Raw genomic sequence first — 15,987 nt, forward strand, 5'->3', positions numbered from 1 at the left:
CACACATTTACCTATTCTATAATGATTCAATCTTTAATAAGCATATGTTTCCATAAATAAATGTTATCTCAAAATGTACTGTTCAAGTTCCTGAGAGCTACCAAAAAAATATTTTAAAGGCCTCCAAAACCGTTCAGAAGAGCTTTTAACGAATGAAAGTTAAGCAAGTTGCTTAAAAAAAATCAGTTTTATAAATCTCAAAGAAGACACCAACATGGGTGCTGCTGTTCATGGGTACAATTTGTCTCAGCACTGCGTTAAAAAAACAGCAAATTTAAATAGATGTCTCTGAAATAAAACAATGAATGTTCAATCCAGAGTGGTTTTCAAAATATTTCCGAAATAGCAAAGATGCTCTTCACAAGGTGAGGGGGACACACATATCACCTTTCAACAGAAAGCATGCTGGGAAACTGTACAAACTGCACATGCTCAAAATGTACATCTGTGGTCAAAAAGTCTTTTTAACTTTTGAGTTGAAGATATACTAGCCCAGGCTAATTTTAGACATTAGAAGATTCAGTTACAAAGAAAAATGATAGTCAAAATGTTTTTCAAAATATACTGAGAGACAATGGCATATTGGTAACGTTAATGGACTTGTGATCTAGAGGCCCAGGCTAATGCTCTGAGGACATGGGTTCAAATCCCACCACAGCAGCTGGTGGAATTTAAATTCAAATTAATACATCTGGAACTGAATGTAATGGTAACATTAAACTATCATTCTCTTCACGGGATGTGGGAATCGCTGGTTGGGCCAGCATTTTTATTGACCATCCCTAATTGCCCTTGAGAAGGTGGTGGTGAACCACTTTTTTGAACCACTGCAGTCCATGTGGTGTAGGTACATCCACAGTGCTCTTAGGGAGTTCCAGAATTTTGACCCAGTGACAGTGAAGGAACAGCAATATAGTTCCAAGTCAGGATGGTGTATGGCTTGGAGGGGAACTTGCAAGTGGTGGTGTTCCCATGCAATCATTGCCATTGTTTTTCTAGGTGATTGAGGTCTCTGGTTTGGAAGGTGCTGTCAAAGGGGCCTTGGTGAGTTGCAGCATCTTGTAAATGGTACACACTGCTGCTACTATGCGCCAGTGGTGGAGGGAGTGGATGTTGGAGGTGGTGGATGAGGTGCCAACCAGCAGGCTGTCTTGTCCTGGATGGTGTGGAGCTTCTTGAGTGTTGTTGGAGCTGCACTCATCCAAGCAAGTGGAGGGTATTCTATCACACTCCTGACTTGTGCCTTGTAGATAGTGGGCAGACTTTGGGGTGTCAGGAGGTGAGTTTCTCTCCACAGAATTCCCAGCTTCTGGCCTGCTCTTATAGCCACCCTTACCTGGTCTGGGCCTGTATGTGACACCAGACCAAAAACAATATGGTTGCCTCTTAACTGCACCCTATCATGGCCTCAGAAGCCACTCAGTGCAAATGCAATTAGAGATGGGCAACAAATGCTGGCTTTGCCAGCAATACCCGCATCCCACGAAAGAATAAATAAATTTCGTTAGATGATCAACAAGCCATCCTGGTGGAAGGTTGGCATTTTAAAATGTCAGCTTTGGAAATGTTAATGTGCATTCTTCCATTAGAAAGGCAGTACACGGGAAGTGCATGCCTTGTGCAATAACTTTACTCACATGCAAAATATATAAAGCTGAACATGTTGAGGTTTCAATCCATTTAAAAACACAGAAAAGATCTTAATCTTGTATGTTGCATAGTCATGCTAAAGGCATCATAGAATTGCACAGCACAGGTGGCCATTCTATAATTGTGTTTGTGCGAGCAAATTGGAAGAACTATTCAACTGGTCCTATTCCTTGCTCTTTCCCCATAACCATGTGGTTTTTTCCCCTCAAGTATCCAATTCCCTTTTGAAATGACAATACAGGATTTCTCAAGTTCCAGTATAGAACACATCTATTTTACAAGTCTACACATATTGATAGACCAGAAATGATGGATGGTACAGTTACTAAATAACATACATTTTGTTTCAACTGTCAATGCCCAGACATCATAATCAATTCCAAAGTAGCTACTTTTCTTCTTCCTGCTACAACAGTTGTATTTGGAGCAACTTTGTCAAAATAGAACGAAGGAACTGTATTGTAAAAAAACAATTGCACTATATATTTCCGTGCATGAGCTAAACATGATGTAGAATTTAATCGTGTAGTTTCCATCACCAATCACGTTAAATCATCTTCAGATTCCACACCAATGAGGGAAATCTGATCTAGACCAATGCTACAAGCCGTTTGTTTTGTTTAATGTGAGGCAAGATTAAACTGACATTTAGTTTATATCCTGATCTCAACTACAGCAAAAACTCTACAATTACTTGGGTGGTTGATGTTTGCATTTTCCAGTAGAGTGACATATCCAGTCATGTTACTAGGAATACGGACATCACGGATTTCCTGTAGGTTGCTGGGGTTCCTCCCCAAGGATACAGTCACCTGCTGTGGCATGTAACTTTGATCACTAGCTGACACTGCTATTGATAGGTGCTTCAGTACAACATCAGGCTTTAACCGCAACCTACAAAATAAAGAGCAAATTAATTCTTCCTTATCCATTTTGTTTTTGAAAAAGGAGACAAAAATAAACGTACAAGACGGTGCACACTGGTGAACAAAGCATGTACACCACACAGTAGCAGGATAGCATTTTATTTCTTCTTCCTGCACCTCTCTCGTCAGTCCAGAATTTGACTACTTGCCCAGATGCTCGCGATCTCAGTGAGTCATATTTTTCTACGAGCAGGGAGGAGTGAGAGAGCAAGAGAAACAAAAAGGAATCAACATGGACCACTTCCGAATATCTTTTGACAATGGGTTAATAAAAAAAACAAAATGCAGAAACTGGATCTCAAACAAAATTAGCAAAATGTTGAAACATTCAGGTCAGTCAATATCTGTGGAGGGAACAGGCAAGTTAACATTTTGGGTGTGGATCCTTCAAAGGTTATAGAATTGAACAGCCCAACACTCTACCAACCTTCTCTGATGAATGGTGCAATAAAGATGATAAGATAGCCATAAGAGTACCAATACGACAAAAACAAGTTACAGCTAAACAGGAGGCCACTAGGCCCTTCCAATCTACACTAAAGCAGACCCTTCTCAGGGACTGATCTTGCACATTTGCGATTGCCTTCCCAAATGAATCCTATTTTCTTGTTTTCTCCTCAACACTTTTATATTCTTCTTCAATCTTAATTAAAAGGGGTGTTTCAAAATGCATTATGGGAAGGTGTTCCATATTCCAAAAATAATTTGTAAGAAAAAGATCTGACCGATCTCTCCCTTTTTAACTTAGTGCTCCACATGATGGCATGGCCTCTTGACATCAATGTATTTACCAATTTAAAAAGTCAACGTTTATCTTATCTATCCATCTATCAAGTAGCCCCTCAATCTTCTCAATTTAATCAAATACAACCCAAGCTGCTCTTGCCTTTCATTATAATTCTGCTCCCTTGATATCATTATGGTAAATCTGTGTTGTACTTTTGCCAAATATAACTTCTCCCTCCTATAGTGAGGAACACAAAAATGTATTCACCACCCTATCCAGAATTCATTCCAGATATAACACAGAGTTACACAGAATTATACAGCACAGTGACCTTCCGTACAAGTGCCTGTGTGCTGAAGATGGTGATGAGCAAAACAAAACAGAAATTACCTACAGATTAGGGAACAAAAGAACAAGCAAAGCGAAAAAAAGGACTAAAAATAATAAAATAATGTGGGCACACATATGCCAAAGGCGTATGTGTGATTGAGTCTGACTGTAAAGCAATGACATGGGGAGTAAGGCCAAGGAAAAAAATCAAGTAAGGAAGCAAAGTGAATCTCAGGTTAACGAAAAAAGTTTGGACTCTGCAAAAGAAACATTGAATGACACTGAAGTTAGGAATGGTTATAGGAAAAATTGTAACATTTTCATGGGGGTGACCATCCATTAAATGGTCATATTCAGCTGCGTCAGAAAGCAAAATGGCAGCACGAACCACTTTGGAAGTTGAAATGTCACAATGGGATTGAAATTGCAGCCCTCAAATTCATCAGTTTGTGGAATCTTTAATCCACATTGCAGCAAATCAATTTGCTTAAACTGCTTATTTGATCCCAAGGAAAGTGTGATGCTTGACGTTTTTCTCTCTCTAGAGACATTGTTAACTTACAATGGTACAAATTTAATGTGTGGCTTGTTATATGTGAAACTTCATTATGTAGATAAGTGTGACAGGATCAGGCAGAGCTGTGACTGTGGCTGAACAGCTTTGTCACACAATGTCTAGACTTGCATATTGCAATAGCACTTTGCAAGTTAGCATTTGTGGAGCAGCTAAGGGTCATTGGGAAAGGTTTTGCTTTCCTTGCCCAACATTTCCACTGACATTCATTTTGTTCATTCCAATCTTAACTAAGTGAGCTTAAAAATTATCCTTGGTTGGATTGTTTAGATCTTGGACTTAACTGATCAGGATGTACATTCAGGTCCAAATGTCAAAGTCACCAGGGCCAAGAATAGTGTTGAGTTTCTGATGTCTGCTAAAGGTATTACAACAATATTTTGGTCAGTGATCAGTTTTATTATTTACTCTTTTGCAGTTCTAAAAGTCATAAGGAAACTATGCAACCTATTCAATGTAATATAATCTGGCCCCAAGTACCCCTGGGGGTGCTAAATGTATATGAGGGGGAGAGGAATAGAGGTAATGCTAATGGGTTAGGTGAAGTACAACAGGAGGACAAATATTTTGTGTCTGTCTTCACAGTAGAAGACACAAGTTACATATCAGAAAGTGAATAACTACAGGCTGATATAAGTAACTTAAGGTAATTAATATCAGAAAAAAAAATTGGAGAAACTTCAGGGGCTAAAAGCTGACAAATCTCCAGGACCTGATGGCCTAAATCCTAGGATTCTAAAGGAGTAACTGCAGAGATCGTGGATGCACTGGTTATGATTTTCCAAAATTCTTTAGATTCTAGAACAGTCTCAGTGGATTGGAAATTAGAAAATGTAAAACCACTACTCAAGAAAGAAGGGAGAGAGTAAAGCTAGTTAGCCTGATATCAGGAAAATATCAGAAACGATTAAGGAAGTCTTAATAATGCTCTTGGAAAATCATAGTATGATCAGACAGAGTCAACAGGGTTTCATGAAAGGAAAATCTGGTTTGACAATTATTGTAGATTTTGAGGATATAACTAGTGGGCTAGATAAAGGGGAAAAAACAGGTATGGGCCTGAGTTTTTAAGATGAAGGGGGCTTGGCCCCTGCCATCTGAAGAGTCAGCAGGGGGACATCCTGGCCAACTCAGGCTGCTCTGCAGCCATTTTACACTCAAATAAGTGTTGATTGGCAGTAGGTGGGACTTCTGCCATTCACTCAGGAGGAAGTCCTGCCTTGGAGAGCTGCCAGCCAATCTGATTGGAGACCTAGGTAAGTGTCAGGGGTCCCAGGGCGGGGAGAGTAGGAAAGACCTGGAGTGCTGCGAGGGGGGTGCCTGGAGCCTCAGGGGATAGGCCAGGGGGAGGGAGGTCACGGAGCTTTAAGAGGAGAGCACCCCCACTCAGAAAGGGGCTTCTGATGGAGGTACACACCCCCCACACTCCCTGCCCTTCCTGCCCACCCAAATCTAACTTTCTTTATTTTCAGTTTCCCCCGCGGAGCTTCAATCCGCTTGCCAGCCTAAAAATTGGCCCAAGAGCAGACTTCCTGTCCGAGGTCTTGCCTGCCCCAGCGTAAAATCACTACGAGGTTGGGGTAGGTGGGAACCCGGAGGGAATCCTATCTCTACAATTTCACATTCCCCAACCCTGCCTAAAAACGGCTTGTGGAGGAGGAGGTGTAGAGCATAACATTCTGGCCATGACATACTTGGATTTTCAAAAAAGAATTTGATAAGGTGCCACACAAAAGACTAATTCAAAAGATAAGGGTTCCTGGAGCTGTGGGTGTTATATTATCAAAGATAGAGGATTGATTAATAGATGAAGCAGAGAGTACGGATAAAATGCCCATTGGCAGTGGGCTGCAAGAATCGAAGCTGCGGCTTCAACAATTTACAAGCTTTATTAATGATTTAGATGAGGAGGCCGAGAGTAATGTATCTAAGTTTGCTGACGATACAAAGCTAGGTGGAATGTAAGCTGTGGGGAGGACACAAAGAGGCTGCAAAGAGATATAAACAGGATAAGCGAGTGGGCAACATGGTGGCAGATGGAGTATAATGTGGGGAAGTGTGAGGTTATTCACTTCGAAAGTAAGAACAGAAAAGCAGAATTTTTCTTTTAAGCTACGTGAATCTTGTAAACGTTGCTGTTCAGAGACACTTTGGTATACACATACAAGGAACACAAAGTTAGCAAGCAGGTACAGCAAGTAATTAAGACAACAAATGCCATGTTGGCCTTTATTACAAGGGGATTAGAGTACAAGAATAAGGAAGTCTTGCTACAATTGTACAGGACTTCTGTGATACCATTCTTGGACTGCTGTGTGTAACTTTGGGCTCCATATTTAAGAAAGGATTGGAGGCAGTAGAGCAAAGATCTACTAGGTTGGTCCCTGGGATGATGAGAGGTTGAGTAAGTTGGTCTATATTATCTACAAGACTGAGAGGTGATCTCATTGAAACATACAAGATTCCAAAGGGATTTGACAAGGTAGACACAGAGATTGTTTCCGCTGGCTGGGAATTCTAAAACGCGGTGGGTGGGGGCGACAGTCTCAGGATGAGGGGTCGATAATTCAGGACTGAGATGAGGGAAAAGTTCTTCACTCAAGGGGTTGTGAATCTTTGGAATTCTTACTCCAGAGAGTGTAAACACTTCATCGTTGGACATACTTAGTCTGTGATTGGCAAATTCCTAGTCTCTCTGGAAATCAAGCATTATGGAGCACGGACAGCAATGTGGAGTTGAGACAGAAGATCAGCCATGGATCGTACTGAATGGTGGAGCAGGCTTGAGGAGGCGTATGGTCCATTTCTGCTCCTTATATATCTTCTTATATATGTCATCATGGGGCAAAGAAGCATTGTGGTTATATTACTGGATTAGTAATTCAGAGACCTGGAAGAATGACCCAGAGACACGAGTTCAAATCTCACCATGGTTGGCTTACAGACAAGTAGTGAATAGAGATAAATGGGGTATTTCCAAGTTGGTAAACTATAACTAGTGGAGTGCCCCAAGGATCAGTGCTAGGGCTTCAGCTATTTACAATCTATATTAATGATTTAGATGAAGTTACCAAGAGTAATGTATCTAAATTTGCTGACAATACAAAGCTTGGTGGGAATGTAAGCCATGAGGAAGACACAAGGAGGCTGCAAAAGAGATATAGACAGATTAAGTGAGTGAGCAATAAGGTGGCAGATGGATTATAATGTGGTGAAGTGTGAGGTTATTTTATTAATTCTGGCAGTAATAGAAAAGCAGAATATATTTAAAAAGCTTGGGTGTACTCATACAAGGAACACAAAGTTAGCAAGGGACATAGGGGGTTGTATATAGACCCCCAAACTGTAGTGGTGATGTTGGGAGTGGCATTAAACAGGAAATTAGAGACACATGTAATAAAGGAACATCTGTAATTATGGGTGACTTTAATATGCATATAGATTGGGCAAATCAAATTAGTAACAATACCATAGAGGAGGGATTCCTGGATTGTATACGGGATGTTTTTCTGGACCAATACATTGAGGGACCAACGGGTGAACACGCCACCCTCAACTGGGTATTGTGTAATGAGAAAGGAATAATTGGCAATTTAGTTGTGTGAGGCCCCTTAGGGATGAGCGACCATAATATGGTAGAATTCTTCATCAAGATGGAGAGTGACGTAGTTGATTCTGAGACTTGGGTCCTGAATCTTAATAAAGGAACCTACGATGGTATGAGGCACGAGTTGGTTATGGTGGATTGCGAAACGTTACTTAAAGGGATGACAGTGGATAGGCAATGTCAAACATTCAAAGAGCTCATGGGTGAACTGCAACAATTGTTTATTCCTGTCTGGCGCAAAAGTAAAACAGGAAAGGTGGCCAAACCATGGCATACAAGGGAAATTAGAGATAGTATTAGATGCAAGGGAAAAGCATACAAATTGGCCAGAAAAAAACAACAGACCTGAGGATTGGGAGCAGTTTAGAATTCAGCAAAAGAGAACCAATGGATTGATTAAGAAGGGGAAAATAGAGTACAAGAGTAAGCTTGCAGGGAACATAAAAACTGACTGTAAAAGTTTCTATCGGTATGTGAAGACAGAAAGTTTGGTGAAGACAAATGTAGGTCCCTTACAGTCAGAAACAGGGGAATTTATAATGGGGATCAAAGAATTGGCTGACCAACTAAACACATACTTTGGTTCTGTCTTCACAAAGGAGGACACAAATAACATACCAGAAATGTTGGGGAACACAGGGCTTAGTGAAGGGAGAAACTGAAAGAAATCAGTATAAGTAGGGAAACGGTGTTGGGGAAATCGATGGGATTGAAGGTCAATAAATCCCCGTGGTCTGATATTCTACATCCCAGATTACTTAAGGAAGTGGCCCTAGAAATAGTGGATGCATTGGTGGTCATCTTCTGAGATTCTATAGACTCTGGAACAGTTCCTACAGATCGGAGGGTAGCTAATGTAACCCCATTACTTAAAAAGGGAGGCAGAGAGAAAACAGGGAATCATAGACCAGTCAGCCTGAAGTCGGTAGTGGGGAAAATTTTAGAGCCCATTTTAAAAGATTTAATAGCTAAGCATGTGGAAAACAGTGGCAGAATCGGACAGAATCAGCATGGATTTATAAAAGGGAAATCATGCTTGACAAATCTACTGGAATTTTTCGAGGATGTAACTAGTAGAGTTGATGAGGGGGAGCCAGTGGATGTGGTTTATTTGGACTTTCAGAAGGCTTTCGACAAAGTCCCACGTAAGAGATTGGTGTGTAAAATTAAAGCACATGGGATTGGAGGTAGTATATTGAGATGGATGGAAAACTGGTCAGCAGACAGGAAACAAAGAGTAGGAATAACCTGGTCTTTTTCTGAATGGCAGGCAGTGACCAGTGGGGTGCCACTGCAGGGATCGGTGCTGGGACCCCAGTTATTCACAACATATTAATGATTTAGATGAGGGAATTAAATGTAATATCTCCAAATTTGCAGATGAGACAAAGCTGGGTGGGAGGGTGAGCTGTGAGGAGGGTGCAGAGATGCTTCAGTGTCATTTGGACAAGCTGAGTAGGCAAATGCATGGAAAATGCAGTATAATGTGAATAAATGTGAGGTTATCCATTTTGGTAGCAAAAACAGGAAGGCAGATTATCTGAATGGCTGTAAATTGAGGGAGGGGAATGTGCATCGAGACCTGGGTGTCCTTGTACACCAGTCACTGAAGGTAAGCATGCAGGTGCAGCAGACGGTAAAGGCGGCAAATGGTATGTTGGCCTTCATAACCAGAGGATTCGAGTTCAGGAACAGGGATGTCTTGCTGCAACTATACAGGGCCTTGGTGAGACCACACTTGGAATAGTGTGTGCAGTTCTGGTCTCCTTATCTGAGGAAGGATGTTCTTGCTATAGAGGGAGTGCAGCGAAAGTTTACCCAACTGATTCCTGGGATGGCGGGACTGACATATGAGGATAGATTGAGTAGATTAAGATTATATTCGCTGGAGATCAGAAGAATGAGGGGGGATCTCATAGAAACCTATAAAATTCTAACAGGACTAGACAGGGTAGATGCAGGAAGGAAGTTCCCAATGGTGGGGGAGTCCAGAACCAGGGGTCACAGTCTGAGGATGTGGGGCAGACCATTTAGGACTGAGATGAGGAGAAATTTCTTCACCCAGAGAGTGGTGAGCCTGTGGAATTCGTTACCACAGAAAGTAGTTGAGACCAAAACATTGTATGTTTTCAAGAAGGAGTTAGATATAGCTCTTGGGGTGAAAGGGATCAAAGGGTATGGGGAGAAAGCGGGAGCAGGTTATTGAGTTGGATGATCAGCTATGATCATAATGAATGGCGGAGCAGGCTCGAAGGGCTGAATGGCCTACTCCTGCTCCTAGTTTCTATGTTTCTATAGGGAGCGGGCAGAAAGTGGAGTTGAAGTAGAAGATCAGCTATGATCTTACTGAATGGTGGAGCAGGTTCGATGGGCCAAATGATCTACTTCTGTTCCTACTTCATGGCAGATGGAGAATTTTAATTCAAATACAAGGTTGTTGAGTAAATCTGGACCTAGAAAGCCAGTATCAATAATAGTGACTATAAAAGTACCAAATTATTATAAAAGTCCATCTAGTTCACTAAAGTCCTTTAGAGATGGACCATCTGCCTGGTTTTGCCAAGTGATGCCAGATCCTCAGCAATGTGGTTGATTCTTAGCTGCCTTCTGAAATAGCCTAGCTAGCCACTCAGTTAAATCCAAGGTGACTCACCAGCAAGTTCACAAGGACAATTAGGGATGGGAAATTAATGTTGGCTTTACCAGTGATGTCCATGACCTGTGAATGATTTTTTTTTTAAAAACTCAGTGCACAGTGTCATCAATGCTAAGCTCGTCTTTTATCAATTTGTGCTCAAGTCTCTTTATCCAGAAGTCATGTTTTAACTTTGGGCTGTAGACGGTGGCAGTATCACTGGACTAGTAATTCAGAGACCCACGTTAATTCTCTGGGGACATGGGTTCAAATCCCACCATGGCAGCTGTTGGAATTTAAATTCAATGAACTAAATCTAGAAGTGAAAACTAGTCTCAGTAATGGTGACCATGAAACTATCGATTGCTGTAAAAACCCATCTGGTTCACTACTACCCTTTAGGGAAGGAAATCTGCCATCCTTACCTGGTCTGGCCTACATGTGACTCCAGGCCCACAGCAATGTGATTGACTCTTAACTGCTCTCTGAAATGACCCAGCAAGCCACTCCATTCAAGGGCAATTAGGGATGGGCAACAAATGCTGGCCTTGCCAACAATGCCCACATCCCATGAAAGAATTTAAAAAAAAACTTGAAATAGAGCTATAGATCAACTTGTTTTTACATAAATGTTTTACATATTTGACAAGATTGTATAATTCTATTTGTACATTCCCCTAAAAAATGGTACAATTGATTAAATAGCTTCAATCTTTGTGAATTGAACTCGATTTGGCCTGGGAGCTAATTTTCCTTTTCTATAAGCAGGTATATCTGTGTTATCACTGGACTGCTCACCTGATCCAGTGTGAGCATGAACTCCCATCTGACTGCCAGTAGGAAGCAGTTTCTCCATTGGTCATCTTGTCGACGTCAGTCGAGTTTGAGGAAGCTTCTATGGTGGTGTAGCATTTGGTTACCATCTTCAATTTGTCCAGCTCTTGATCACCATTTATATCTGTGGAACACTGAATAGTTTGCTCTGTAAGGAGTTAAGAAATACATTAACATTATAACAGCAGGCACAACTCATAACTAAAAAAAGATAGCTAGTATGACTTTTTGTCTAAGGTTTAACCTGGCTTTGCTTCATGAATTCAGTTATGGTACGAGTTTTAAAAAAAATCTTAGCTCAGAAATTATCTTCCAGCTTACTTGGATTCAATTGTTACAACGGTCAAGCTATCAAATTAAATAACTATTAAGTTAAAAAGTTGCTAAACACATATTTGAACAAACCCAAAATGATGTTTGTATTTGAGTTGAATGGCCTGGCTCAAGTAGGTTACTTTATTTTGGGAAATATCTACCAGGCTGCCTTTCATATCATTGATTAGATCAACAGGCTTCAAAATAGATTGGATTGCTTTCACTGAGTGAGAACAAAACTCAGTAGCTAAAATAAACTAAAGTGTGTTTATTGCTCATTCCTGCACATAACAGATACAGGGGTCATAATTTCTTTTTCTGCAAAGCTCTTTTTGAGGAAAACGACTGCCTAGCTAAATTTTATTGAAGACTACTTTTTGTTTTATGGAGGCTCCTTTTCCATTTTCACTAACCAATGCAACCCCATTTTAACTAACACACGTACATACATACATACATATACAATAATCAGTGCAGCCCCCCCCCACCCCCACATCTTTGTGCATTGCCCTCCTCCCTGCCTAAGTCTGGGCTGTCGGTTCCTCGTGTTATTTTCATTTCGCTGTGAGCTGCTGATGGCTCTCTCTCCCTCTCTTTGATTTGTTGCCAGGACCTTGCAGATTACAGAAGGTGAAATTAACATCAGCTGTGAGTCAAGCACAGCTTCTCCCCCTCCCATTGACAATGAGAATGGAGACGGAGAGGGTTATTTACACAAGTTTAAATATGTATGTATTAGTGTTCAGGAGTTTCCCTCAGTCTTTCCAGGATTGCCACGAAAGTACTGACCTGTAAGTCAGTATCTTGAGTACTCGGAACCGCTCGCTATGATTCTTTTAGCCAGATCTGTGCTTTCAGATTTACTCCACCTGCTTTGATGTACCAACATTCAAAAAAAATCATTGCCCCAATTCAGAGATCAGGAGGCCTCAGTGCAGTGGATGCTGGGACGCTGAATAAATTTAAGGGGGAGATAGATGGATTTTTAATTAGTGATGGGTTGAAAGGTTATGGGGAGAGGGCGGGAAATTGGAGTTGAGGCCGAAATGAGATCAGCCATGATCGTATTGAATGGTGGGGCAAGCTCGAGGGGCTGAATTGCCTATTCCTGCTCCTAGTTCTTATATTCTGACAGAAGACACCTGTGGTCAAACATATTTACAGGTCAGTACCTACCTGGCAATCCTGAAAGAACTAGGAGAAAATCACACACAAATATATCTAAAATCTCTCCGCTCATGCTGTCACAGGAGAAAGCAGCACTTTGATTGACAGCTGATGTTAATTTCATCTTTTGTAACCTACTCAGCAACAAAACAGAGCGAATGGGAGCAGTTCAACAACTCACTGAGATGAAAATATCATGATCAACAAACAGCACAGGCTTGGGGAGGGAAGGAGCAGGGCCAGTACAACCACTAGGTAAACTAGGCACTTGCCTAGGGAGGCAAAATTTGGGGTTGGTGGGGGAGATTGGCAGAAAACTGAATGAATTATTCATGAAACTACATAAGTAAACACACAGGCTTCAAGTAGTGGCAATGAAAGGTCAACTTCTACTGATATACATTGACATATATATAGATTTCCATGTATTTACAATGCAGTCATTCCCAAAACTTCATATATTCCCCGTTTTGTTTATGCAACAGTTTTACAAATTTGCACATCTACATGATTATTCCAAAACTGTGAACTAGTAAATAATATCAAAGGACATAATTTAATCTAGTCCATTGTATTGTAATGATTACTGATTGTGTAAACTGCGCATAAAATCGAGTAACTGTTGCAAGAACATACAGTATTACATCACATTACGCATTATAATGCGCATTTTTTCTAGTACATATCTTGTGAAAAGTTTAGGACAATCAGTATTATAAAATTCTCCTTTTTCATGTAAAATAAATCTGCAAATATAAATGCAGAATTTTTATTCACATTAATGCGCAATACTCATTTTCAAAAGTTAATTGTGTGGGGGGGGGGCGGTGAGGGTTGCAAGGCTGAAGATTCGCCGAGGGCGCCTAATACTCTTGCACCGGCCTTGGGAGGGAGGGAGGGGAGGGGGACAATACATAAAGGTGCAGAAGTAGCGCCACAAACTGGCAAGAGTGCAAAGATCTCCAGAGACAATCCATCACCGGACACACTGATCGGATACCAAAGCACAAGAAGAAAAAAAGCAAATCTTAAATCCGCCACTTTCTTTCCTGCAGTGGGCCCAGGATTGTTGCAGCACCCCAAGTGGCAAGTCTGAGAATTTCAGGGCCAGCTGGAAAAAAATCCCGGACAACTGGTGTATCCGGAAATTCAGAGTTCAAGACTGCAGGTGTTAGTGTGCGTATGGAGGCAACGTTTCTTTCAAATATTTTGAATTTTTTGCCCCCATCTTTGATCTTTCACAGGCTATTCATGAGGTTTTGAGAGTGAATTCGTCCACCGCCTTGTGTATTTTGAACCCTGTTTCCACAGATGTCTAAGCTAGTGAAAAAAACATTCACTGTGGTAGTCTGAAACACAGACTCTTAAAAATAAATAAAGAAACTCCAAAACACACTCCCTACAACACTTCAAAGGTGTCTGATTGCATGTAAAGCAATTTGGGGTGACCAAAGGTCACAAAAGGGACATGGGAACAGAAGTAGGCCATTCAGTCCCTCAAACTTGCTCTTTCATTCCCAGTGGCATATATATTCAATAAAAGCAAAATACTGCGAATGCTGGAAATCTGAAATAAAAACAGAAAATGCTGTAAAAACTCAGCAAGTTTGACAGCATCTGTGGAGAAACAGATTTAACATTTTGAGTCAGCATGACTCTCCTTCAGAGCACATCATAAATTCAAGTTTTTTTTTTACTGGTGACATCCAAAATCAGAGCTTTTTCATTCCACATTTCTTTCAGTGTGCAGATTTTAATTTGCTCTGCACCCCAAATTATTCTAATATTCTTAGTTATCAGGTTATAAGATTCAATGGAAAGAACATGGATAAATTTAATGAGCAATTTTAATTAACTGGCAAATTAATAGAATGAATGTTTTGAAAATATAACTGGCAGCTTTTATGTAATCAAAACATCAACCATAGATCCCTCAAACTTTATTCTATCCACCATTTTCCAGCGAATAATGTGGGCCTCAGCTATTGAAAGATCTCAATAAAGGCTACCCCTAAATTTGTTGCAAACTTGAGCTATATTAGAAAACTCAATTTTTTTTTTTATATACAGTGCCTGTCCTTCATTACGTTCATCTGTACATGAGTCCCTTACAAAATTTTGGAACACCTTACATTTATCGGTGCATCCAGCATAAACATTAATTGGATTCAATGATGTTTAGGGTCTATCCTGTCTGGATTAAGTCGTTGATGTCTTGCCCTCTAAATTTCAAAGAAAATTCTTTTGTCCTCTGAATCACATGGAATCTAACTGACATTGTAGAATCTAATTGGCAATCTAATTAGGAATCTAACTGGTATTATGTAGAATCTAATTGCTCTCATGTCACTCTAGTGCATCAATTCAATTTTTTGATTATTTCATTGCTTGAAAATTGCTGCTACAGATCAGGTGCTTCCAGATTTGATTCCGGAAAATGCCCAAAATAGCTGATCCCAGCTGGGAATTACAGTTGGCTTCAGTGCCACTTCAGTGGGAATGATGAAAGAAAAAAGATGGAGAAATAAATCAGAGTCCCAGCTCCCAATCAATATCCTGCAACTTGTGTTGGAAATATGATGGGGGCACCCAATAGCAGTCTGCCAACAATCACCATCTTAGCTTCTAGAAGACTAATGGACATGAGCAGGGTGAGAGAGCTCTGGTAGTATATGTAAAACCATTCCTCAGATTGGGTTAGCACCTTCATGACAAAAGGAAAAAGCTAAAATCTGTAACAGTGATTCTCCTTCGTCTCAAGCAAGTAGGTATCAGAATTTTATACCAGGGTTTACCAAATTACTCCACAATCCTTTCAAGAAGCTTATAGATGTTTGACTTTTGCCTGGATTAAAACATTTAGCCACTTTTAGTCATAACAGGAGAGAAATTATGCAAGGTTAGAAGACATTTCTTTATACATCGGGCTATTGGGAGTATGAATCGCTTTGCTAAAGTATGTGGTTCAAGCAAAAGCCATTGTGTCTTTCAAAAAAACATGATTAAATATTTGAAGTAAAGGAAGGTACAGTACCATGAGGAGACATTAGACAATGATACTAATCTTGAATTACTCTAACAAAGAACGAGCAGAGACACGATAAACCCAAAAAGGCCTCCTGTGCTAAACATTTCAGCAGTTCCACAATTTGGATACTGACAAGGAACCTGAAAAACTGAAAAAATGATTTTGGCCTGCTGGGCTTTTCCTTCATCTAGTTT

The 15,987-nt window shown here is 40.5% G+C and overlaps 1 protein-coding gene across 3 annotated transcripts in view; it reads right to left on the reverse strand.

Annotated features, from left to right (window-relative positions):
- zzef1 (zinc finger, ZZ-type with EF hand domain 1) overlaps positions 1-15,987 on the reverse strand; it is a 285,136-nt gene that overhangs the window by 238,325 nt on the left and 30,824 nt on the right. For all 3 annotated transcript variants that reach the window (XM_041196874.1, XM_041196875.1, XM_041196876.1), the window contains exons 4-5: positions 11,248-11,431; positions 2,345-2,544 (exon numbers count right to left, since the gene is read on the reverse strand). In XM_041196874.1, coding sequence (XP_041052808.1) covers positions 2,345-2,544; positions 11,248-11,431 — 384 coding nt within the window. The remainder of the gene's footprint in view (positions 1-2,344; positions 2,545-11,247; positions 11,432-15,987) is intronic.

This window comes from Carcharodon carcharias, chromosome 10, assembly GCF_017639515.1.
Source record: "Carcharodon carcharias isolate sCarCar2 chromosome 10, sCarCar2.pri, whole genome shotgun sequence".
Classification (NCBI taxonomy): Eukaryota; Metazoa; Chordata; class Chondrichthyes; order Lamniformes; family Lamnidae; genus Carcharodon; species Carcharodon carcharias.